Below are 18,315 nucleotides of genomic sequence, written 5' to 3'. Positions count from 1 at the left end.
TTAAGCAACTTCATTTGAGTAAAACTATTTCTTACTAGATTCTGGTTTGATGGTATATTAAAATGTATTGTTGTTTTTAATGTACTACATAGAAACTTAAAGACTCTATTGACATGATCAGCATGTAAACACACTGGGTCATCTATTTTAAACAGCTGTGGGAAAGCCTTTGCTATGAATGCTCTATTAAGATACAGATCCTCCTCTATAATCTGACAGCTGGGCTTGAATTGTGGGACACTTCTTGCTAGTGGTGTGTCCTTCAGTATGTTGCTAAATTTTTCCTACTCCAAGTCCATCATCTGTAAAATGGGGCTAGTATAATATCCTGTCTCACTAGATTATTGATGAGTAATAATTGAACTAATATATGTAAATGTAAATGTAAAGTATTATCTATAACATTATAAGTGCCAAGTAAGTTTAGCTCTTTCTATCACGACTTATATGATGTGAAGGACTTCTATCCCACTGTCCAATCTTCAGTAAAATAAGGAATGTGGAAAGCAGCAGGAACAGAAGCTTCATTGTTACAGTGCTTCAACTGACCCAGATTCATCCTGAACTGACAAAATGGCAGTTTGAGTCCTTTGAATTGAGCATCAATTCAAGTTCACATTACACAAAATCTGGAGAATATTAGAGCAAATGAAACCATAATCCAGAACCCATGCTTCTAGAACTGAATTATCTTCTCTCTCTCTTCTTTTTTACTTTCAGAAAGAGCATGGGATTTATTGTCAGAGAAACTATGTTCTGATCCTGCCTTTGCCTCTTATTAACCATAAAACCTAAAGTTTAGTTGGTAAATTCTCTGTGGACCCCCTGTGTAACATGGGGCTGATGATGATACTTTTTATTGCTGACTAACTACTGCTTACTTTCAACTCTCTGCCAATGGCACTTGGGCTCCGTGAATCTTTCCTTGTCCATTCCTGAACTAGAGTGGTGTTACTCCTCTGTCCTCTATCATAGTAATTTTCCACACCATTTATTTTCTTATTTGTCTCCCTGAATAGATGGTACATCCACAGGCAAGTGCATTTGCCTTGTTCATATTTGCAGCAGGCGTACTAGGGTATAGTTGATGCTCAACTAAATCCTTAGCCATAAGAAACTGGTCACTATAGGTGTCTAACTTGGACTCCATTGCTAACTTTATTCAGATATACAGAGGGTGATGCTCTCTAATTCAAAGAGCTACTTTATACATAGTCCTGGTGATTTGCTACTACATCACTGTGTGTGACTAGTTTTCTCCAAAGAACGAGGCAGGCTGGACAGGATTGTCTAGGAGTGGTTATCATGTAGTATTTTATGAGTTGGAAAATGACACGACCGTAATACATCAGCATCAGGGAGCCCATGAGGCTGAATACATCATTTTCAAGGTTTATGGGCTTCAGGCACATTTTCAAAGATATGTGCTCATCACCTCATGTTCTTTCTGTCTAGCCTAACAGCATATTTGCCCTTTAGAAATGTAATTATATGCAGACTAATTAGTGGGCAATTGCAGTTATTTAGGTGACAGGAAAGATAAAAAGGGCTCTGTTAGATCTATAAAAGTGAACCTTGAGGGGCCACAGTGAAGAGCCTTAGAAAATAAGAATTGGTAGGCTTTGGAGACTTCTTTAAACTTGGGCCTTGTAAGAGTGAGTGTAAAGTCCAGAGTGATAGCCAGGTTCCTGATTTTAGGCAGTGGCCTGAGTGATGGTGCTGATTGCTGAGGGAAGATTTTTTTCTTCTTTTATTTCTCTCATTTATCTCTTTATATAATTTTAAGTAGGAGATATTGCTTTTGGGTTTTGGATATATTGGTTTTGAAGTTCCAACAGGCACCTAGATTGACATGGCTGAGTAAGGTGCTGGATTTTCAACAGATCTGGCTGTCAGGAGAGAAATCACTATTTTAGAATTGAGAATAGTCAGCATATGAGCTGGATGTATGCATATTGTCATGCAGAGACTACTTATCAAGAAAAGGAGAAAAAGACAATGATCTGTGAATTATCAACCTCTTTTAAAAAAATATGAATAAAGATGCGCTTTTCTTCATACTCTGAAGTATAGTTTCAGGGATATAGAACTAAGGAAGACCAGCTAAGGAAACAAAGTTTCAGGAAGGAAAATGGGTTTAATAGTCACAAATGCTACAGTTGAGTAGGTCATTCATATAGGCAAACTCTTTGGGGAGTTTAATTGTTAGTGGAAATTTGATTATTACATTTCAGCTGAATTCTAGGAAAGAGCCTAGATTGGATTTAGGGGTAAATGGGATTTGAGTCATTGGATATACATACCACAGACCATTATGAAAAAAAAGAACATGACTTAGGAGGGAAGCATGACAGTAAGAAGTAAAGAGTTGTATGCAAGAATGATAGGGTGGTAAGATTTTATCTTCTCCCCTTCACTAAGAGGCAAACAAACATTTTTGTAGTCTTGAGGGAAAGGAAATTGCAGTGGGGAAAAAGATTGAAGATAAGGGATAAGGAGGGGCTTATGGGAGAGCTTTAATTCCTAAGGAAAGTAGGAAGACTTGGGTTAAGATAAATTTCTCTTCTGATGACATTAGCTTTTTATCAAAGAAGTTCCTCTTTATCTGCGCCTCAAAGGAAAGACACTTAAGATTGTAAATAAGGATGTATGAGACAAGTGCTCGGGCCTAGTGCACTAGGAAGACCCAGAGGGATCGGGTAGAGAGGGAGGTGGGAGGGGGGATCGGGATGGGGAATACATGTAAATCCATGGCTGATTCATGTAAATGTATGACAGAAACCACTACAATATTGTAAAGTAATTAGCCTCCAACTAATAAAAATAAATGAAAAAAAAAGATTGTAAATAAGTTTCTGAAATGAGATAATATATATGAGCTTAGTTAATTGGAAAACATTTTGTCTAAATTATTTTTATAAAGGATATTATTTTTTTGTGGAAAGTATATGTGTTCTTTCTGTTTATCAATTTTACTTGCTTTTAAAGACAACTGAACATTTCCACAGACTCTTGAATCCTGCAGGAAGCTTTGTTTTCCCTTGTACCTGGCAGCAGAAAAGTGTACTTAACAGCAAGGCATATCAATTTTGTAATCAAATTGTTGCTCTAAAGTTTTAATAGATATGTACATTTCTGTGAATATGTAACTCTTAATATGATTTGAAGTGGTTTCATCTATTCACATGGCTCTTTTAACAATAGAAATAATGAGGTTAGTCTATGCTAATAAAACAAGTGAACCAACTTTAATTTCAAAATTGATTTACTTCATTATTTTTCAATCATGCCCATTAAATAATAAGCTGAGTATTTTAAAATACCCTACAAAATGATAAGTTTTTACCAGTAGGCTTCTCATTTTTCAAACCTCCATTTTACTGCCTTTTGAAGACCTCAGGAGCTGGCAAGTGGAATCTGCAGTTTGAGGCTGATGACAGTAGCACTCAGGTCCAAGAGAGGTGCCAAATGCCTGTAAGACACTTGCTGATTTGAAGAGAGCAAAGACAGGTCACAGAGCCCTTTGTGAGAGCTTTCAGAACTTAGTCCCAGGTCCCTGATGCTGTGTTTTCATAGACATAATAGTAACTGATTCTCACTTTGGTCATGAGGACAGGGTCTGGAAACGCTGGGATAATCCATGTGGCTAGTCACTACCGAAGCAGCCTCCTAGGGAGGTGCATAGAGTCTGAGGGTCTGTAGACAAAAGCTTGTCTCGCAACAGCGAGCTGAAATTTGCTCATGTTCTGAAATTCAAGCTTATTTGGCCAAATCCAAATGATAAAGAAGTAACTATGTGTATGGCCTTCAGTCTGGTTCTTTGATGGAATCTGATTAGATTCTTACTCCATCCCGTTGGTCCAGGTTACCTGTTGCTTTTTGGGCAATTGTGGGCCAGTATTTCCCAAGCAATAGGGCTAATGGGAGAGGTGTCTTAGGTTTAAATGTGTGTGTGTGTGTCTATATATATATATAGTTCAGTTATATATATGTATGTATAGTTCAGTTGCTAAGTTGTATCCGGACTCTTTGCAACCCCATGGACTGTAGCACACTAGGTCTCCCTGTCCCTTACTATCTCCTGCAGTTTGCCTAAGTTCATGTCCATTGAGTTGGTGGTGTTATCCAACCATCTTATCCTCTGCCACCCTGTTCTCCTTCTGCCTTCAATCTTTCCTAGCAGTGGGGTCTTTTCCAGTGAGTTGGCTCTGTGTATCAGGTGGCCAAAGTACCGGAGCTTCAGTTTAGGGCTTTAGACAAGTTTCTTTTCTAAAATGATGGAAAACTGTGCATGTTCTGAGGAGAAATGCAAGTGGTTGGTTAATTCTAGTGGGAGAGAAAAGACTGCTGGCAAGGGGAAAGTTCAGTGAGGGGTAAAGGGCTTTTAAAAAATACTTCTTAATACTTTCTAATGCAACGTAAATGCAACTGATACCTCTCCAAACATTTTCTTTCCTGAGGAATCATTTCCTTCTATTCAGAATTTATTTTTATAGTACCAGGTCATTTTTATGACCCCATTAACCATTTTTATTTTTGAAATATAAAATGAAAATTTGTGGTTTCATGTATGCTAATACTGTCTTGTCTCCAAATTTCTATTTTCCTCACGCAGAGGGTTACTTCTACAGGAGAACAGCAGGTTTGCAGAAGCACTGCATTATTATAAGCTGGCGATTGGGAGCAGGCCCACACTGGCTTGTAAGTGCTGTTCAAGTCATTTTGAAATATCTCTTTCTTTCTCCATGAAAATGGTGCCCTAAAGCCTCATGGCTTAAAAACCATGATACTTCTATTTGTGGATACTTTCCAATCAAATTAAGACCCTTTAAAAAGTACATCTCTCTCAATTTTAATGTTTTGGTGTCTGATTATCATTTTGATACATTAAGAAACATACAACTCTTATTCATCTAGTTTCTAAGCTCAAAGTATTCTGACACTTTGAAGGCAGAGACTACTTTATATATATATATATATATATATATACACACATATATATATATTAGTGACACCTAATACATTTATATATTAGTGGTACCTCGTATATATATATATATTAGTTATACTTGTACTTTGTACTACATTATTGTTCTTTTGTATGTTTGTTCCCTGGAGGGTCATTTCTTGGTTTTCTTTTAAAATCAGAAATAATGCATAAAAATGAAGTTGAAGTAAAAATAGCTTTATTGTTTCCACAGTGTACATCATCTTCTCTCATTTATATCTCCACTTTTTTACCCTTCAGCTGCATATTTAAACACAGGTATTATTCTAATGAACCAAGGAAAGACAGAAGAAGCCCGACGCACATTCCTGAAGTGCTCTGAGATCCCTGATGAAAACCTAAAGGACCCTCATGCCCACAAGAGCTCGGTCACCAGCTGTCTATACAACCTGGGGAAACTCTATCATGAGCAGGGACACTATGAGGTCAGGCCAGAACCTCTCTGCCCTGTTCCTCCCCCTTGTTCTGATCTGGTCTCAATGATTTCTACCTGTGATCTCATTATAGGAACACTGATAATTTAAGAAACTAATTCGTATTTTAATAAAAGAGTTTTACGGGGAAATTCTTTTGGGGAAAAATCTGTATTTAAACAAAACACATTTTTTCACTATGATTTTCTCAGAGTAATATAATGACTCCTTATGAAAGGGAAATAGCATGCATTACTGCCCAAGTTGTTTGCTTACCATTTCTTTGATTTTATGATTGAAGACATGTTATTATTGTTATCTGTATTCATTGCCTGATGTTAAAAAATACACTTTTTTATACTCTGCATGTTAAGTGATTTGGTATAAATCCTCTTTTTTTTTTTTTTTTTTATTCTTTTAAACACAATAATGCAATGAAAGCTAATTTTATTGTTTTCTGAATTGGGAAGAGGGGAAAGTGATAGATACAGGATCTTGTACAGGAAGTTAGGAGGATTACTTAGTCCTGTGTTCCCTATCTCTTACATGAAGCCTGCCTCCATGGGTTTTGTCTCTCCCATTCCATACCACGACACACTTTCTCAAACCACTCTCCCAAAGACTCTTACATGATATTTTAAGACTGCAATCTGAGGATCAAGATGCAATTTTTAAAAATATTGCATTTCATTATCTCAGTATGTCTCAGTAGCTAGAAGATTGATTAGTTGATATTTTATTTAGATTGTACTTAATTGCTTGACTTGAAATAATGACGAATTTTAGAGGACCATGGGTGACTCCAAAATATAAATTTTTCTAGTTGTTTTTATTGTATAATCCATGTGAATTGAGAAATGTAAAGAGTATTGGTAACATTTGACTCCTTGTTAAACTTATTTTTTTATATAACCTTCACTGACTGGGTTGAATGGTTTTATTCAAGAAATTGAGGTAATTTGATATCAAAGAATAGCTTGGTTGAATTTTCCTCTAATGAACCATTTAGAAAGAGCAATGGAATATTTTAATTTTGGAAAGATGTTGTTATTTTGCTTCAGTGAATAGCCTTGTACTTTATTTCTTTTTCTGTTTCTTAAATTAGGATGCCCTTAGTGTATACAAGGAAGCAATTCAGAAAATGCCTAGGCAATTTGCCCCACAGAGCTTGTACAACATGATGGGTAAGTAAAATAGTAATATTTTAATTGATATTTCAGGGATCTGTGGAAAAATTAAAACCTGTACTTGTTTTAAATGGATCTCTAATAAATCGTGTTTTAATCCTCACTAAAAATAACCCTATTCACAATTGGATGTCACATTTAAATTTTCACAAAGCACACCTATTCTAAGAGCAAATAAATATTGTTAATATAGTGATTCTCAACAAATTGCCTGGATTCCAGAGTTGTTGAAAAGGGGCTCATAAACCAAAGTAGGTATCAAATATTAGCTAGACTCTTGAGATTACAAATGATGAATAAAGTACATATAGATTTTGATGAGCTTATCAAATTTCTGATAATTTTTGATCATGTTATTTTCTTAATCAGAATATTCTCAAAAGTAACCATGCTGGAATATAGAGATTGTGATTTTCATGCTTACAATAGATGAGAATGAGCCAGCTTGTGTGGTTTGCATTGATAAAGGTTTGGATTGCAAGAGGTTGTTCCCCCCCCCCCCCGGCCCAGGGTATTATTTTAGAGTAAAAGCAATACTGTGAAGAGTATAAATGTTCTAGTACAATTGTTCCTATTTCTACATTGAGTAATTAGCTCAATTTTCTAGAAAGGAGGCAGGTGAGGGCATCGATTTTTCTAGGTGCAAGAGGTCAAGAACTAGAGTTACTAATAAAATCTGCCTATAACCTGTGATTTGTTCATGACAGTCTCATAGTAAATTGTTACCACAGCTATTTGATCATGGTTACGACACACCTAAAAACCGTCTTTTCAGTATGTGACTCTTGAAAAGAATCCCCGAAGTTTAAGATGTACTGTTGATTAATGTTGCTGTTTCTAGATAGGGGAGAGAAGTGAGAGGGCTGTTTTTGTCTTCCAATCAAATATTTCTTTTTCTCCCAAAGTACAAATTAAACCTCAAATTTTCCTTTCATTAAACCTGGCTGAGTTTTTAAAAAATATTTGTAAGCCTTCCTCATGCATATAAACTATATGTGACTACATCATTTCTAGGATTATTTTATACTTCTGTATCCTGTGATTTGAGAAATTTGATCATAGCCATATGCCTCTTAAGTACGCATAAAAAATCCCATGCCTTCCCTAACTAGAAAATATGTGCCTGGCAAGGACACTCACTTCTACTGTTTTTTTTTAAACAAAAGAAAATTTAGAAACGTTTTAGAGCTCAAACAAGGCACACATCAGCAAAAAGAAAAAAAAATGATTTGGAAGAGGTTAATATATTCATCTGTCTCTTGAATCCTGACCCTAGTTAGCCTGGACAGCAGCAGGGTGATTTAATGCTCCTGTTAAAGAGGACACTGAAGAATTTTTAGTTGCTATTATTTTTCTCTTGGATAGTATCACTAAAAGGTAAAATCTAGCTTCCTTCAATGTACTCTTGTCCTTACCATCTTATGAGGTAAATTGACGCCTTTCACTATTTGACATTTTACTATTATTTTGTCCACCCAGGTGAAATGTACATGTCCATAAAATGTGTACCTAGAATATGTAGATGTATCAGTTGAATGAACTTTTCTGTGTTAGTGCTGGATGGTTATTCATTTCACAGTGAATATTGAAAGAACTGTGTTCTCTAGTTTTCTCTAAGGCATTTTGGTTTTAGTTTATAATTTCGTTTTTAACACTAATGCTTAGGAAGGACTATTTCCCAATTTTCCTCGATTATCAATGAAGATCTTTTTCTTTAAATTAGGAAAGGACTCAGCTCCTTGGCAATAGACTACATATGGCGTCTTCGTTGTTAATAGGAAGTGTGGTATTCACTATAGTTAACGATTTCAAAAATTCATTCAATTATTTTATGTAAATACATTTGGTTGAAAGTTCAGCTTTTACCTTGGGATCTGTGTCTCATATGGTCACACAGATGCTGAGCGCTCATAGGCAGCAAAAGATAAGTGTGTCCCTGGGGTGATAGCTTGGTTCTTTGTCTTATTTTCCATCATAGAAGGAGGGAGCTGCTTTGCCCAGACTCTGCAAAGCCCTCTAACGATCTGCGAGGGGAGAATCTCAATATAATTTAAAATTCCTGATTTCTTCCGTAATTATAGTGGCTGCCTTCTGTTTAATTTTATGTGAAGGTCTGTCAGCTGACTAGCTTTTGCAGTTTCGGTTGTTCACGAAACTATAATTTTCTCTGAGAGTAAGTTCACCTCCTAATCAAGTGGGTGATATCCTCTGAGTGTTGGCTTTGACTCCTAATACATTTTGATTAGCCCCCATTTGACAAGAAAAAGAGTGGCCCAGGAGATAAACTGCCCTATCGCTTCATCAGCTTCATTAGTCTGTCAGCATGTGCTGATTATCCTATCAAGTTTATCAACAGCCTTGAATATGTTTTCTAATTCTCATATTTGCATATTATTGGTGCCCTTTAGGGATCAGTGATGGATTTTAATGTCTGGCTAGATTTAGCCTGCAAGTATTCATTTTTCTCATGGCTCATTCATTTACCCCTTGAAGACCACTACCCCCAAGCACTTGCATGTGTATATGCAAACATTTTTTTTTTCTTTTATTTGGAGAGGTTAGGAGAAATAAAAGAATATGTTTGAAAAAATACAATTATATTTTAATTCTATTACTTGCTTAATAACACAATTCATTGCAGCTGCTTAAAGAAAACACACACTCTGGTCCTTTGTATTTCCCCTTCCCTTGAACATTTTATGAAAAACATCACTCCTTGCTGCATGCTAGTAGTTGACTTACCCTGAACGTCAAATGAGCCTATTTTTTGAATTTGTGTATTAATAGAAAATAACAAGATTGATTAACTCGCTATCCCAACTTAAAATTTTCCATGTTTTATCATAAAACTATTAATTTTTATTGTGGCAATTTATTAAGTAAAATTAAAAATCTACTCGCATAGACATTTTCATTATTCTCTTTGATTTCATAGCATCAAGATGATTAAGTCACAATAATTGAGGATTGTGTCCCATCTAAAATTAAGTAAATTTATAAGCATGTACAAATCATTTTTTTAAAGATATTGTATATCATTTTTATAAACAAAAATTAAACTTTTACCTAGGCAGCAATTATAATTAGTAAGGTATGAAAATACATGAATTATTAAGAGGCCAAATCATAAAAAAATTGCTCCTAGCCAGTTGTGCAACTTCATTTCTGAATTTCCTCTTCAGAGGAAATGGGTTGGTTTCAGAGACTCCAGGTTCAACTTAGGGCTTTAGCAGTTTGTAACTGAGTAAAGTTGGACAGATTACTTAACTGAAGCCTCAGTTTCCCCATCCATAAGGTGCCTGTAATGGTAATGTCTGTTTGAGGACTAATTGAGATAATGAAGGTAAAGAATATTGGACCAAATGCCCAACCTAATCAGTGGTTCATACTAATATCTTCCTTTGTAATCATTATTATTTCTGTGGGCCTTAAACTCCAGAAGTCACTAATTGTATTTTCTGGAAGTTCTTTCTGTATTAACAATGTAAATCTGATTTCTATATAGATACAATTTTGAGATCGTGATGGCTCTGGAGTCACCAACGTGGATTCTATTTAGTTCTGTCCTATCTATAATTGCTGTATTTTCTCTGGAAGTCCATTTTTCTGTATCTTTCAACAACCACAGTCAAAATCCTTCTTTTATCGTTAACTGTATCAACCAAAAGTGAAACAGCCTGCTTACTTAGTGCCCAATTAATTTAATTCCATTAATATAGTATTCCCTCTAAATTGAAATAATCATATTTAGAGTTTTTTTCTCCTTTTCCTTTCATTACTTATTTTCTCCCTAGACTTAGTCAAAATTATTCTTTATTCTGAAATTATTCTTTATTCTGACACCCATTGTAGGCCTTTATTGATTCTCAATTTCTCCTCTTCTCAAATTGTAATTGATTTTTAGAATCATAGAATGTTAGAGATAAAAGATTCATATTTTTAAAATCCTCCTAACATAATCTTTTATTTTATATGCTGGAAATTCACATGCAAAGAGTTAGGTTGATCTGTTTGGGATTGCACTATTTGTGTTAGAGACAGAAGTGTGGTTTCCTGATTTAAATTTAAATGCTTTCCTATTTTGCTAAAACTGGCATTCTTTACTATGTCAATATAACTTATCTTTGCCCATTTAAAAATTAGCATATGGAGATGGTAAAGGACAGGGAAGCCTGTCATGCTTTAGTCCACGGGGTTGCAAAGAGTTGGACACGATTGAGTGACTGAACAATAACAATATCTATATTTACATATAGATTTATCTATATAGATATGTGGATATAGATATCGTTCCCTATCAAATATATGTTAAAAACCCTTTCATCTTAAAAAGAATGAAACACCTACAAAATTGTTTCATCACATATGTATAAAATATGCAGGATATTTAACATTTTTATATGTAGGATAACTTTTAACCACCTTCATTTTTTTCTCTTCTTTCTCTTTATTTCCCTTATTGTGTATACTTAAGCATTGTTTTTGAATAATCCTAAGAGATTGTGGAAATCAGTTCTATCAGTATGAATCTTTCCAATCCCAAAGGTCATTTTTAAGCCTATTTACTGTTTAAAATTACTTGGCTTTCTCAATGCAAAGTGATTGTTGGGTTTAATTATGTAAGCAATTCCGGCCATTTCGTCTTGGTGATATATCTTGAGAACAAAAGGACATGATGTATTCATGGAGTGAGAGTCTAGAGTTAATGCCTTGTTGTTGCAGTCTGCAATCACTATGTTTAGAAAAATCTGTATGCAAAAAGAAAAAAAAATCTTAAGGATACAAGCCCTGAGTTGGGGGGAGGATATGGAGGTGGTGGTGGTATCAAATTGAAATAGTTCATATAATTTCTGCTCTCATAGAACTTTCTAAATGATTTTACAATTAGTCTAAAACTCTAGTATCTTTCCTTAATAAGTAAATGGCTATAAAACAAATGGATAATTGTACTACTGTAGCCTCAAGAATATTTTGTTTATAACTATGTAGGCTATGCTATGTTGACTTGCCAAACAAACCGAAACAAACCAATGAAAATCTCAAGCTTTCTTTTTTTCTAATGTGATACTATTATCCCAATTTGCGTATATATTCTTGTTATTTTTTTTTTTAATGAATGTCTGTGTTGGGTAACATGCTTTTACTGTGGGGAGTGATTACATTCTTCCAAGGGAAATGCATGATAATGATCTTTGCTATTTATTAACTTATTTGCCTTTATTTTGATCTCCTAGGAAAATACTGTTTTGATTCTCTTATTTCTGGTAATTCCTAGATCTCTTTTTGTACACACCCCTGTACTTATAAGATCATAGCTCAGTACTGGAAAATATATTTTCCTCCATCAGCCTGCAACTAACAAGCCTTTTACTTACATAGGTTTAAGATTGACAGGATGCTTTCTTCTAGCATTGTTTCATAAAAAGAAGAAATTTTGTGACTTAATTTCCAATTTTGTGAAATTTCCCCACTTCGAGCTAGTTAGTGAGAATGGTGAAAGTACCAATAAATAGATTACACAGTGAATTTATTGGGGGCATTTTTTAGAGTAAAAAGCTTACACGAATTTTAAAATTTGTATTTTTGAGATGTAAACTTGTGGGATGAGAAAGTTATGTCATAAATGGCTATCAGGGAACGTTAGGTTCCTTACTCTCATTTAGCTGAGGAGAACTGACAAGATGTCAAATGCACTTCCTGAGAACAAAACACCAAAATTCTCACTTGTAAATGTATCCTAACTCACTGGAAGGATGTAGACTCTGAGGTCGGTTAGTAGGTTGGCTGTCAAAGAAGTCTGTGTTTCCCTCAGCCTCTGTACAGCTGATTTTCAGCTGATTGATTTCTTTTTGTGGGATTATCCCAGTGTGTGTATCTATGTGTGTATATGTGTTTACCTCACTTTTTTCAGAGTATATTTAGAAATATTCAGAGTAAATTTCTCACAGGATGGTTCACATGCTTAATTTTTCTTCTATGACTGGTGGTTCTTAAGTGGAATGCTCGTAATTTAGCATGCTGACTGTGAAAAGATGGTTTTTACTGTATGAGATTTGAACTTCACATCTTTCAAGTGTGGAAGCATTAACACTCCAGTAGTGTTAAGCTTTTTATACCACCTGCTTCCCCTGTTTCGAGTTCTGGTGATTTTCTTATGATTGCTTCCATTGGCACTCTTAAAAATCTGTGAGTCAGCCTTTCAAATATGATATGACTATATAACTGGATTAGCTATTGATTTGTTTACCTCCAGAAAGAATATTAACTTTGAATTTTTAAGCTAAATCTATTCATTGAACTTTCATTTCTGCATCATCAGAAGAGACAAGGCCAGGAGAAAGAAGAAGACCAATGCCAAGACATTTTAGAAATTCAGTTTGTAAGCTATGGAGCCAATAAGATAAGGAAATCATGAGTTTTTGGCTGTGTATCAAAAAGAATAAATATATAAAATGTATGTACACAGTTTGCTCCTAAAAGTTCATTTCTTAGTATGAAACTGTAGTGTTTTTTTTTCCTCTTTTTACCATTCATGCTTGATTTAAATTCTACATTATATACTATAGTTACAGACATTAATTTGCTAGGCATTAGACTGTACACTACAAAGGCCAGCCTCCAGTTCAGCTGCATTAAATAGGTAATATATTTTGTTTAAAGTTTCAATTAAACCCAGGACCAGAAGATATATGGTCCCTATGGGGAGTTTGAACATTTTCATGCCAGTACGAGGGTTGCTGAAGGATCATGCTTAGGTCTAGATGTCGCTTGCTTTCCTGGAAATGTGAGACAGTTGATTATATTTCACTGCTATTAAAACCACACAAGCCCACCTGTTACATTAATTCATACTTTTGCCAGTTTAGTGGTAAAGGAAAAGACTGAAGCTTAAAAACCTTATTTTTAAATTGAGTTATAAAGAAATTAATATACTCAAATTAATACCTAATTGTACCCTTATTATCTGATTCCCAAATAGTTTCAATATATTCTACTTTAAAAATATGTTTTCTGAGGCTTCAATAGACGTAAATGAGAAAAAACATGTATAATTTGCTCTTTCATTGGGTACTTTCCATGGAGTGAATCTTTTACTCGGTTAATAAATATCAGTGGGATTGTTCTTAGAAAATTAATGTATTGTTATGCTATACTTGGAAAATTAACTAAATTTCAAATCCAGGCATTCTTAAAAGATGCCAGTTTTGATGACATTGAGATGAAATAGACATAATCATGATGAAGGAAAAAACCATATATGAAAAATAGTCTTAAAAATCAGTGTCGAGAAAATGATCATTTGTTGCACATATTTATAATGGACCAGTAATACAAATGAAGTTAAAAATTAAATACGTTACTAATTGTGTGTCCTTTGCTGTGTTTATATTTATATATGTTTTTTCTAATAAGTAGGGAGAGATTGTTTTCTATAAGAAAATCTCATTTAACTCCCCCATGAGCTGTTACATAGTTGTGATTTTATTTATAATGATAAAAGTTATTGTCATATTCAGATTAAACAAAGCATTAAAATAGAACATGAAGAGTTTTATTCCAAGTTGCAAGTCTTTTTTTTTTTTCCTCCAAGCATGTAATTATGAGCATGGGGTTCTATGAGCTGTTAGTAGAACCGTATTTTAAGTATCCATTGAAAATAGGATGAATTTTTAAATTTCTGATCTCTCTTAGTGATTAACATTCATATAAAAATTTATAGTATAAAATACATTATTCATTACATATTATAGTCATGTTGCTTAATCCATACATATGAAGTGTATTCCTAAGATGTGTATAAAATAAAAAATGCCTTTATTATACTTTTCTGGTGGTTTCCTGCAAATATTTATATCTTATTTTTCTGAATACTGTTTTCATTAATTCTTCCAAAACTAGTACTACATTTACTCATTCTTTTTTCTTCTGTCTGGAGTAAACTTTGGGTTTTTCTCAAAACAATTTATAACTTCTTTGCATATATTTCTAGTAGTCTCTAAGTATGTCAGTTCTATTAAGCCATTTTATTTTATTGTGATTATCTTGTGGATAGTATTATATTTGGAGGGAGAGAATCACAAACACATGGAGAATCTCACTTTCTCTTTTTGGGAAATTCTGAGCATTTTATAGGATTGTCTCCAACATTTGTTTGATTGATTATTTTTAGTGATTTATTTCCTTGAAAGCATAAAGGAAATTGATAAGCCTAGAGAATTTCAGGATACCCAGTTGCAAAAAGAGCTATAGTGACACAGGCTCCTGGCTATTTTTCAAGTTAAATTTTGATGGCACATCAAATGTTTCCAGTTTGTAAGACTAGGTATTAGGAGCCTTTTAAACTTTCACTGAAGTTTAACCTCTTTCTTCATGGTTGGTGTTTCAATTTAGTGAAACACATGTTCAGTTTTTTCCCCTGCATTTCCTCTCTTTGCTTTAAAACCAGCCTTTCTGGCTTCAAGGATTTCCCTTGAAATTTAAGGATTTGATGCTATAAGGACTTGCCCCTAGAAACAGATCAAAATTTATTAATTTTTTTATAGATAATAAATGTGAAATTAAATATGGTTGAGGGAAGGGAGTTTTTATAAAAGTTGGTCTAGGAGAATTGATTAAATGTTTGGAAAGAATGAAATTAGCTATCTGCCTCACACCACATGGCAGAATGTATTTCTTATGGAATAGGTAGCTAATTTTAATAGTGAAACTATATAATTAAAGGGGAATATATATCCCTATGGTGGGGAATAGTTTTTTGTGCATAAGAGATATTGATAAATTTACACAGGAAACGTCAAAATTAGTTTCTAAGGGAAGAACGGTAACATATATCAAATAAATAACAACAAACTTGAAGATGGGTAAAGTGCTCATTAAAAGAAAAATGACCAGCACAGAGAAACATTACTTATAAAAACCACCGAAACAAACCTAATATCTTAAACAGAAAATAAGCATTCCATAAAAAAGGAATGATTACCTTAGTGACCAGCCTGTTCCTCAAACTGGGAAAGCTTGGAAAGTAGACAGATTACCATAGAATGCCTAACTTTGAGGCAGAGTATCCTTCAACACTTGCAGTAATGACAACGAGATGCTTTCACCCTATCAGCAAGAGGAAACCTGCTAGAAACCATGTGGGGCTATATTCTGAATGTGCCCATTCTTTAGAGGCCAGGAAAAAATGCTGTAACCTATGTGAGGCCTTTTATAAAGATAGCATTTCTCCCCAGGGTGCTGGTGTCCCAGTATTTTGCAGGCATACTTCTGAAACTTTCATAACTCCTTAAATTATAGCTAGCTATATGCAGTTGTGTGTTTTTCATAACCTTTTCACTCATGTTTCTCTGTTCACTGTGACTTTGCTCCCAGCCATTTACTATATGTTTTATTGTTTCCTTGGTACTTTTCTTCATTCTAAAACATGGTATCTAGGAAATTACATTTTTAAACACAGATTAACTGAAATTTTAAGTAGTAATTGTTTTAAAGTTTTTTGTATTATTTGTTTCATGTACACCTAAAAATCAAATTTTAGAAAAGTTTGATAGTGTAAATATATATGATAAACATATCTCTGTCACAAGATTTTAAGTACCAGAAGGCAGCAGTGAATGCTGTCTCATTAAACTTTAGGTTTACTATCATATGTATTATCCATGTTGGCTAACCTAAATTGATAGGCAAGATACATATTTAAGAATTCAAAAAAAGAAATTTAACAATTACTGTAAGAGTTGAGTAAAGAGTGACTACTTTTCGTAGAAGTGGTCAAAATTTGTTTTTTTTCAAATAGGAAATTTGGAGGGTAGAGAAATTTGATGAACGTGGTCAAAAGGTACAAGCTTCCAGTTATAATACAAAATACTAGGGATGTATTAAGTTGGTACAAAAGTAATTGTGGTTTCAGACTGTGATTTTTTTTTTTAAATTTTTTTATTAGTTGGAGGCTAATTACTTCACAACATTTCAGTGGGTTTTGTCGTACATTGATATGAATCAGCCATAGATTTACACTTATTCCCCATCCCGATCCCCCCTCCCATCTCCCTCTCCACCCGATTCCTCTGGGTCTTCCCAGTGTACCAGGCCCGAGCACTTGTCTCATGCATCCCCACCTGGGCTGGTGATCTGTTTCACCATAGATAGTATACATGCTGTTCTTTTGAAACATCCCACCCTCACCTTCTCCCACAGAGTTCAAAAGTCTGTTCTGTATTTCTGTGTCTCTTTTTCTGTTTTGCATATAGGGTTATCGTTACCATCTTTCTAAATTCCATATATATGTGTTAGTATGCTGTAATGTTCTTTATCTTTCTGGCTTACTTCACTCTGTATAAGGGGCTCCAGTTTCATCCATCTCATTAGGACTGGTTCAAATGAATTCTTTTTGACGGCTGAGTAATATTCCATGGTGTATATGTACCACAGCTTCTTTATCCATTCATCTGCTGATGGGCATCTAGGTTGCTTCCATGTCCTGGCTATTATAAACAGTGCTGCGATGAACATTGGGGTGCATGTGTCTCTTTCAGATCTGGTTTCCTCAGTGTGTATGCCCAGAAGTGGGATTGCTGGGTCATATGGCAGTTCTATTTCCAGTTTTTTAAGGAATCTCCACACTGTTTTCCATAGTGGCTGTACTAGTTTGCATTCCCACCAACAGTGTAAGAGGGTTCCCTTTTCTCCACACCCTCTCCAGCATTTATTGCTTGTAGACTTTTGGATAGCAGCCATCCTGACTGGTGTGTAATGGTACCTCATTGTGGTTTTGATTTGCATTTCTCTAATAATGAGTGATGTTGAGCAGACTGTGATTTTTAAATCAATTTAACTAGGTTCAAACACATCTTTATTAATCAAAATAGGAATTATTACAATCAACACATTTTTTACTAATGAGAGATAAGTTTACTTATTCCTGTAGCATAAAAGTCCATGCCTTGGGATTTCGGAAACTCTTGGAAGGCATTTTATGCCTCTTGCTGGCTGTGGAAGATTTTCCCTGCAAAAAGTTGTTGAGATGCTTGAAGAAGTGACAGTCAGTTGGCGAGAAGTCAGGTGAATATAGTGGATGAGGCAAAACTTCATAGCTCAATTTGTTCAACTTTTGAAATGTTGCTTGTGTGATGTGTGGTCAGGTGTTGTCATGGAGAAAAATCGGGTCCTTTCTCTTTTGGGCCCAACAGAAGTTGTGTCATTTCTGTTGAGCAGTACCCCTGTAGGCATCGCTCTTTGCAATGCATCTCATCAGTTTGCTGAGCATGCCTTCAGATGGAATGGTTTCACTAGGATTCAGAAAGCTGTAGTGGGTCAGAAGGGCAGCAGACCACCAAGCAGTGACTGTGACTGGTCTTTTGGTGCAAGTTTGGCTTTGGGAAGTGCTTCGGAGTTTCTTGGTCCAGCCACTGAGCTGGTCACCACTGGGTGTAGTATAAAATCCAATTTTTGTCCCATGTCACAATCAGACCTAGAAATGGTTTGTTTTTGTGTAGATTAAGAGAAGACGACACTTCAAAATGATGATTTTTTTGATTCACAGTCAGCTCATGAGGCACCCATTTATCGAACTTTTTCACCTTTCCAATTTGTTTCAATTTCCGGATGACCATAGAATGATCCATATTGAGTTCTTTGGCAACTTCTCTTGTAGTTGCAAGAGGATCAGCTTTGATCATTGCTCCCAGTTGGTCTTTGTCATCTTCCG

General features: G+C 34.8%; 1 protein-coding gene across 2 annotated transcripts in view; it reads left to right on the top strand.

The window, feature by feature from the left end:
- The window catches only part of TMTC2 (transmembrane O-mannosyltransferase targeting cadherins 2), a 389,698-nt gene that overhangs the window by 249,919 nt on the left and 121,464 nt on the right, over positions 1-18,315 (top strand). For both annotated transcript variants that reach the window (XM_043447075.1, XM_043447076.1), the window contains 3 exons: positions 4,616-4,701; positions 5,249-5,433; positions 6,527-6,605. In XM_043447075.1, the coding sequence (XP_043303010.1) occupies positions 4,616-4,701; positions 5,249-5,433; positions 6,527-6,605 (350 nt within the window). The remainder of the gene's footprint in view (positions 1-4,615; positions 4,702-5,248; positions 5,434-6,526; positions 6,606-18,315) is intronic.

This window comes from Cervus canadensis, chromosome 25, assembly GCF_019320065.1.
Source record: "Cervus canadensis isolate Bull #8, Minnesota chromosome 25, ASM1932006v1, whole genome shotgun sequence".
In the NCBI taxonomy this organism is placed as follows: domain Eukaryota; kingdom Metazoa; phylum Chordata; class Mammalia; order Artiodactyla; family Cervidae; genus Cervus; species Cervus canadensis.
This window is presented reverse-complemented; position numbering and strand designations above follow the sequence as displayed.